The 8,109-nt window shown below is 52.2% G+C and overlaps 1 protein-coding gene across 1 annotated transcript; it reads right to left on the reverse strand.

The window, feature by feature from the left end:
- Positions 1 to 5,192: 5,192 nt before the first annotated feature.
- LOC125550835 (NAC domain-containing protein 71) lies at positions 5,193 to 7,478 on the reverse strand. The gene is made up of 2 exons (XM_048713940.2): positions 6,888 to 7,478; positions 5,193 to 6,415 (listed from the first exon to the last, which is right to left on the reverse strand). Exons 1-2 carry the CDS (start codon positions 7,353 to 7,355, stop codon positions 5,876 to 5,878), a joined length of 1,008 nt encoding a protein of 335 aa, XP_048569897.1. The 5' UTR covers positions 7,356 to 7,478; the 3' UTR covers positions 5,193 to 5,875.
- Positions 7,479 to 8,109: the final 631 nt, after the last annotated feature.

Here is an 8,109-nt window from a genome sequence, read left to right on the forward strand (position 1 = left end):
GTGTCTTGATATCGTTGATCTATGTGCATCCCAATGGTGTGGAGGTTGTGTGTATACTTATAATGTTTGTATCCTTGGTGCAACAATATTAGTACTCAATAAAAAGCTACCTTTATCGTAAGACAAATATTTATTGTAACATAACATGTTTAGCTAGCTTCTTGAGCCACAAAGAATTTTGCAACTATTGTATGTGTGAGTGCCCTGCCATAGATACAATGATTGCTTAAAATTGGATGTCCCTCCGTTGGTAGAGTAAATTTACCTCTGGATGCATGAGTTTTTCTTTTCTGAGTACAGCAATAGTTCATCCGCAAAAAAAAAAGAATACAGCAATAGCTCCAAGGTGCTTAATCTCTCCCTAATAATAAAGTACGGATTGACTCCGTGGGTTCACCGTCACAATACGCTTCTTTCCGTGATTTTACACCTTCAGTTTGAATTTAACATATATCCAAGGATCAGAAAATACGCAGCCTCCCTATACTTGTACGTCCGGCTGGGCCTTGTGCTTCTGGCTGGGCCTTGGCCGAAAGAAGCACACACAATATTTCGTCCATCCTGATCCTTGCTAAAATATCTGCTTGTACATGAGTCGCATCAATGGCCTCTTATATCTCCCTAATAATAAAGCACGGATTGACTCCGTGGGTTCACCATCACAATACGCTTCTTCCCGTGATTTTACGCTTTCAGTTTGAATTTAACATATATCCGAGGTGATTCTAAAACGTGCATCCGTCCGCCAGAAAATACGCTGCCTCCCTATGCTTGTACGTCCGGCTGGGCCTTGTGCTTCTGGCTGGCCCTTGGCCGAAAGAAGCACACGCAATATTTCGTCCATCCTGATCCTTGCTAAAATATCTGCATGTATATGAGTCGCATCAATGGCCTCTCATATTTAAAAGTACCATATCGGTCTTTCACATCCACCTAGACCAGTTAATATACCTCTAGAAAACTAGCAATCACGTGGCACCTGAGACGTGGGAAAATAGCAAGAGAAAAAGCAGGCATTCATGAGGCGACGTGGGAAAACGATAGGAACATCAGCCACCCGGCCGGCACCACCATGAGCACGAGCCACGCCCGTCCGGTGCCGCCTCGCGTGGAGAGGCAGGGGATGCTCTCGATGGCCGGGAGCGCGCCGCTCGGCCTTAAACACCGCGCAAGGTGCGGAAGGCCAGACGGTGCTCAGGCGGCCGTGGACGGGCTAGCAATATCCACGGGGAGGCTAGCTAATAACTGCTTTAATTAAGCCGGTGAAAAGGGACGCGGCTTCAGTGGGAGAGAGAGAATCGATCAAGTGGCTAGCTAATAATTAAATAAAGGAGGAGCACACCATATACTTTGAGACATGTACGTGCATGATGATGCCATCCATACTTAAAATCTCCTTTATATTGATATTTTAAATTTTTTGTGAGAAGGACCCCAAATTATATTGATATTGAAAATAAGCAGTGATACAACACAACCCAAGAAAAATATGACATTACAAAATGCACCAAGGGGAACCAATCTAGCCACACCTCCAACGAGGGATGAGGGCGCGCCGCTGTCGCCATATCCGCCGCTCCCTAGCAGAGCCAGGGAAACCCTTAGTTATGCGCACAGAATAAAGACGTCAGGAAATCAGATCCTTGGTCCAGGAGGACTAGCACGCCTGAGATAAGCCAGATCAGAACTACGCCGCCACTTGCGTCGGTTTGTTGAACGATGATGATGAAGCGCCGCCACCCACGAGAACCTGCAAATCCGGAGTCACCACGCTCCTACTAGAGCTCCATGCCCTCATGCTGAGGCCGGAGCACGCGCCACCATGACGGCGGGCCCAGAGCAAAAAAGAAAAAGTTCCACCTCGAGATCGGCACCGCCGCCGCACCAGCCTCGATTGGTTAGCTTACTACCAAATTCGCCGCCGACCGCCTCACAACAACCCACTGGAATCGAATCCGAAGCAGATTTTCCACGCCGCCACCACCATAACCGTCAATACAGAAACTGGTGAAAGAAGAAAACCTAGCCCTAACCTAACTACACGCCATCGACGAGACGGTGAGGTTCCCCCTTCTCCCGCCGTCGTCGGAGCGGCTGCTAGAGAGGAGGAACCCCTCGAGTCGCTGGCGGAGGACGGTGGTAGCCGGGTCATCTTCGGTTCCGCCTCTCTCGCATGGGAGGGGAAACAAAACGAAAGAATATGAGTTTTATTATTATTTCTTATTCAACACTTCCCTTAGGGCGATTGACCCCTTTAGGTTGATATGTTTTTTTCTCAGCTTGACTATTTTTTTTAAGTTTAAAACATTTTCTTGCTCTGGCATGGTTCATCCAACTCGACGACATTATTTTAGATTTTAAACATTCTCTTGCACTAGCGCGGTTAAGCGACACATGTGCCGTGTGTTGGACGTGCTCACCGCCTTGAGATGATTGACCATGTTCGGTGACCACTACAACCACCATTGACGAGGACGGACAGGAGGATAAACAACAACACGAAAAAGATGAGTCTTATAGGATACCGTGTTAAAATATAAGACATGGGTCCGGGAAAGAGAGACTTGATCTACACATGTTTATTGGTTATGGGTATATGATGTTTTATTCTCCCGTTGCATCGTACGGGCATTTTTCCTAGTCAAGACAATGCATAATTACAAACTGCGCACTTTGGTCATCCCCTCCATTACAACCTATCCGCTGTCCAAAACTTGAACTTAGGAGGCGCCCACGGCAGTATACTGGTAGACCGAGGATCATGGTGGAGTTCATGCCCAAGAATCTTGGTTTCATAGACTGAGGAGGCGGGATGCTCGCCTAGAGTAGTAAAACTAGTGCTATATGATACGTCTTGTCCAGCTCGTCTGGAGTAAAATGAGTGCTATAAAGGCTCTTCCAAATATCTGTGTATATCTATATCTATCTAATTTGTGTAGATATTTTGTGCTTGGAAATAGTGGATCTTCAACATTAAAAAGATTGCCATCTTGGCACCTTCTATTTAGGCCAGCGCTAGGTGCCGGCGCACCGGCCCAAATGTTTCGGCCGGTCCCCGCGCAGCCGCACGATTAGTGTCTTCAGGACCGCACGATTCAGCGAGCTATCCTCACGCACGTCCCCTTCTTCCTCGCTTCAGATCCACCATATCCTCTGCGGTGGTTTGCACGTAGCACCCACCCCGCCGCTCATTGGCTCACCGCCACCGCTCGCCGGCTCACCGCGGCTGCCCGCCGGCTCGCAGGTGGACACGCCATGGCCGCTCGCCCCGCTGGACAACTGTAAAAAAAATCTCTGTTTTGGCAGGTTCCAGCAAAATCTATTGTTGTTTCCAGCAAAAAAACACAAAGGTTGCAGCAAAAATAAATACAAACACAGTCTCCGCCCTTGCCACCCAGCAAAAAAATCAGCGCGAGCACCACCTCGCTGGTGGAAGCAATCCCATGAGCCAGTTCCAGCAAAGAAAAGTGCAGGTTCCAGCAAAAATCAATTACAGCAAAAACACTTCCGTCCTAGCAAAAAATTCAACATGCAGGTTTCAGCAAAAAATGCTGCTGGTAGAAGCAAAAACTACCGATTGTTCCAGCATCCCTGTTGCCCGGTTCCAGCATGGTGACCATCCCCGCTGCCTGGTTCCAGCAAAACAACCATAGCAGCAAAAAATCAGAAAAATCCGCTTTGTAGCAAAGGAATAGCCGGTTCCAGCAAAATTTGACACTAGTTTCAGCAAAAATAAACATAGCAGCAAAAATCCCCAAAGTCTGATTGTAGCAAAGTAACTAGCCGGTTCCAGCAAAAACTTATGCTGGTTCCAGCAAAAACCACATCACCGGTGAGCGCGCTACAGCTCCAGCTCCAGTGGGCACGTCGTCCTGCCGGTTGTAGCAACCGCAGAGCCGGTTCCAGCAAAAATCCTGGCCGGTCATAGCAAAATCGTTAGCTGGTTTCAGCAAAAATACGGTGGGAGCAGATTCTGGGTGGGGTGGGTGGTAGCAAAAACATGAGCCGGTTCCAGCAAAAATTATCTTCGGTTCCAACAAAATCATAACATGGTTGTAGCAAAAAATCGACTGGAAAAAACAACGATGTCATGGAGATGGACGTAGCACAAATGCACAAAACACCGATAGTAACAAAAACCAAAAACGATTGTAGCAAAATGGTTCGCCGGTTCCAGCAAAAACTAACATGGCCACGAGCACCCTCATCCACCGTCATGCCATGACCCCTGCGCATCGCCCCGGGTCACAGCAGCAGGAGCGCCCCCCGTCGTGGTCGCTTGCGTTGTGGGGTGGACGTTGGGGCTGTGGGTTGGCTTTGGGTGCAGGTGTCCGGCGGCTGGCAAGGCGCGGAGTAGACGAGAGAGCTGGGATGTGCGTCATGGTGGATGTGGTAGTCTGAAGCAGAGGCGACTGGGGAAAAATGAAGAAAGGAGATGAGGATAAAAAAAGAAGGATAGGGAACAGCGGTGGTGTGGGGCCCATAGTGATGCGTCCTGCGAGCGCGTGGAAGGGTGATGTGGGGTTGAGCGTTTGGGGCTGAGAGGATGAGCCCACACAGGGCCACACGATCGCCCTCGATCGAACGAAGCGTACGCGACCGGCGGAGCGTTTCCACCGGCGCGCCGCAGGGAAACGTTCCCCTTCTATTTATGATCTTGATATTCATGACGTATCCTTGAAAAAAAATATTAAAAAAAGATTGCCCATTAAACTAGGTTATGTTATACCTAAAATTCTGCTTCGAAGCATGAAAATTGTCAGGATCATATTTTTTTCTGAAACTTGTACGATTTGTTTGAAACATTCAGAAATTTGCTATGAGTTCACTTGAAACTATTTCCGGAAACTTAAAACGTAAAACCTGCTTAAAACTTAGCATATGCAGATAATTTCTGAGAGTGTTCCTACCTACGTGCGCTTCAGCAGGGCATACATCCATGACTCGAGATGCCCCTCAACAACAGCCAAAAGAGAAGGCATCACACTTTTGAGTACACGACGATGACGCCCCTTCAAAAGTGGCATGCGTGCATGGCGTCTCTCCATGTAGTTGCATGACTAGATTCAGAACCAACATGCACATACACAATTCACAAAGAACAGAGCGGCAGCCTCTCTCTCTCATCCAGTCGTGTGAGCGTGCAAGCAAGCATCAGCAGGCGCAGGGCAGAAGCAAAATGAGGCCATAGATAACTACAATTGACATCACTGTTTAATTATTACGATAATTGCATAAAAAATTGACTTTCCAGGTCACGCGAGAGACCACCACTGAAATCGACTCTATCACATCCATCTTCGCAATTACAATTACACATGACACAACAAAACCTAAAAGCGTCAGCCAGCTGCCACGACACTGAACCTAAGTCCTTCGAGAAGAAAATAATAACCCGAACCAGCTCTACACTACTAGCTACACAACACGATCCACAGCTCCTGAACCCAAAACTTCAGTTTCATCTTCTTGTTCGACCTCTACTTCTAATTTGGTTGGAATGTACTACCACAGCAAAAATTGAAATATTACCCGACGGCTACCTGACCATGCATGCTTGCCATGTCCAAGCGGCGGCCAAGGAGCAGGGGCAGCAGGGCACATGGTACAACGATCCTGGCTTGTACCAAGTCACCCAAATGCCATCCAAAACCTGACGAGGCTAACACCTGGTATGTACGTGCGTTTGGGAAAACTCTGCATCCGAACCCCGATCGATCGATCTAGGGGCATCAGATTTGTGCGGGTTAATCCTCACTAAGTTTTCTCTAATCTGCATTGGTTTCGGAAGCTTGCAGACCGAATTACACGAGACCTGACGAACATGTTAGTGGAGGCTGCTAAGGAGGAGGGGTCTGACGGATGCCGCGTTCATTCAGAACGGCTTCTGCAGGTACGTGAGCATGTCCCCGAACGCGGCGGCGTCGCGGGCGAAGGCGCCCGGCGACGGCGGGTCGAAGATGAGCGAGCCGTCGATGACGAACCCGTCGTCTTCTATGACGCCGCCCCAGTCGTCGCCCGGCCACCCCACGGCGAGGCCGGCCGCGTGCTGGCTCTCCGCGTAGTCCATGTCGCTCGGGAAGTCGGGCGAGGGCGAGGACAGCGCGCGCTCCGAGGAGCTGGAGTCCGTGTGCAGGCGCGGCATGGAGTGGTTCGAGTTGGAGTCCCGGTCCGCCGACCCGGAGCGGTCGAAGCAGAGCATCTCCGTGGCCGGCGGCGACGGCTGCTGGTAGAACCCGTAGTCGGACAGCTCGACCTTCATCGCCGGCCCAGCAGCGTGGTACTGGCCCGGCCGCGGGTTCCTGGCAGCCGGCGCCGGCGCCGGCTTGACGTCGGCCACGTCGGAGTCCGCCGTGTCGTACCGCTCGATCACGCCCTTCTTGTTGTAGATTCGGCAGAGCACCCAGTCATCCAGCTGCAGAGATCACGAGGAGAAAAGTCTCAGCGACGCGATCGATCGAGCAAGAAAAAACAATTCAAAAGCAACCAAAGCTAGTGTACGTGTACGTGGACGGGAGACGGGGAGGGCGGGCGGGCGGCGTTGTCTCCATCCCGCGGTGCGTGAGCCATGACGACATGCGCCCGCCGCAATTGCTTTCCGCACGTCGCCGCCAAACTACAGGCTGTGACGAAAGGGACAACTTGAGCGTGCTGCTGCAACTTGGGCCCCTTTTCCCCTTCTTTTTCGCATGGCCACGACGCACCTAACCTGCCAATTGACTTTTCTAAAGCTAAAACACCACTTGCTATTTCAAGAAAGATCTCCCGGTCGATTCCTTTACTAAATGCGCAGTAAATCTCTCGCTAATGCTAAAAGAGGAAGGGATTAAACGAGGCAGCCAAGCATCAGCGCAGATTGACAGAGAGAGACGGGGTCAGGTGGTTACCCTGAGCGCGTTGTTGGACTTCTTGCGGGCGGCGGCGGAGCGGTCGACGTCGGCGAGGCGGTACTCGTGCATGATCCAGTTGGTCTTGACGCCCTTGGGGGGCTTGCCGGCGTAGAAGACGAGGGCCTTCTTGATGGCCACGGGGCGGGGCGACCCCACGGGCTTGTCGGCGCCGGTGGCCTTCCAGTACCCGGTCCCGGCGGCGCGGTTCGGCCGCGACCCGTTGGGGTACTTGCGGTCGCGCGGCGAGAAGAAGTACCACTCCTTGGCGTCCGCCCCCCCTCCCGCCGCCTTCTCCGGCAGCCTCCACGGCTCGAACTTGTACAGGTCGACCTCGGCGATCACCGGCGCGGCGATGGGCAGGCCGCCGCACTTGCGGCACAGGTAGTACATCACCAGCTCCTCGTCCGTGGGGTGGAACCTGAACCCCGGGGGCAGCTGGAGAGCGCCGTCGAAGCCGTGGTCCATTCACGAACGGGGCTTGAGCTCGGAGGGCGGGCGCTCGGGAGATTGGTTGGATCGGCGGCTGGTTCGGCTGATCGGCGGCGGCGGCGGCTCGAGCTTGGGGGGAAGATTTGGAATGGAACATGAGCTCGCCGTACCCGCCCGTATATATAGGCGGAGGTGCCGACGCGTGTCGACGGGCGGACGGGGAGGCCGCGATGTGACGCACGTGCAAGTTGGGGAGGGGAGGAGGGGGCCTGGTTGACCGTCGGATGACAACCCACGTGTCGATCATCGGACGGGCGACGAGACGCGCGAGCCGTCGGATGAAGGCGTGGGGCCAGCGGGGGAGCGCAATTGTCATGGATGACGTCAGCAGTTATGTCGCCGTCTGGGATTGCGAGGGACTGAGGGAGCATCCGAGCCCGTGAGATATGACGAGGGGCGGTCCGTAGTACTGTACCACCTGCCTGCGCGGTAGGGCCCCGGGTTAGGAAGGGAGGGAGGCATGTTGCGCGGGCCCACCGGGTGCTTGCGGCCCTTGGGATAATTGTACGGGTCGTCGAGATTCCCATCGTTCCACTTGGTCCGTCTCTCAGCTCGTAGGGTAAAAAAATATAAAAAATAGTGTTTCGTTGCGGATTCCGCGGATTTCAAGTTTAAAACTTGCATCGATCGCCACCGTCGATGATATCTAGGCGCCTTGTGGTCAGCTTTTAGGGTAGGTTAAAATCGTCTTCTGAAGAACTTGCATTGGAATCTGTACTGTCACGTACTC

Source organism: Triticum urartu, chromosome 4A (genome assembly GCF_056163025.1).
Source record: "Triticum urartu cultivar PI428250 chromosome 4A, HENAU_Tu73, whole genome shotgun sequence".
Classification (NCBI taxonomy): Eukaryota; Viridiplantae; Streptophyta; class Magnoliopsida; order Poales; family Poaceae; genus Triticum; species Triticum urartu.

What these genes read in the sequence shown, in the direction of transcription:
- LOC125550835 (XM_048713940.2), bottom strand. Translation starts at nt 7,355, where the DNA reads ATGGACCACGGCTTCGACGGCGCTCTCCAGCTGCCCCCGGGGTTCAGG. An exon ending in AGTCCAACAACGCGCTCAGG is followed by an intron (nt 6,416 to 6,887) that starts GTAACCACCTGA and finishes TGATCTCTGCAG; the next exon opens with CTGGATGACTGGGTGCTCTG.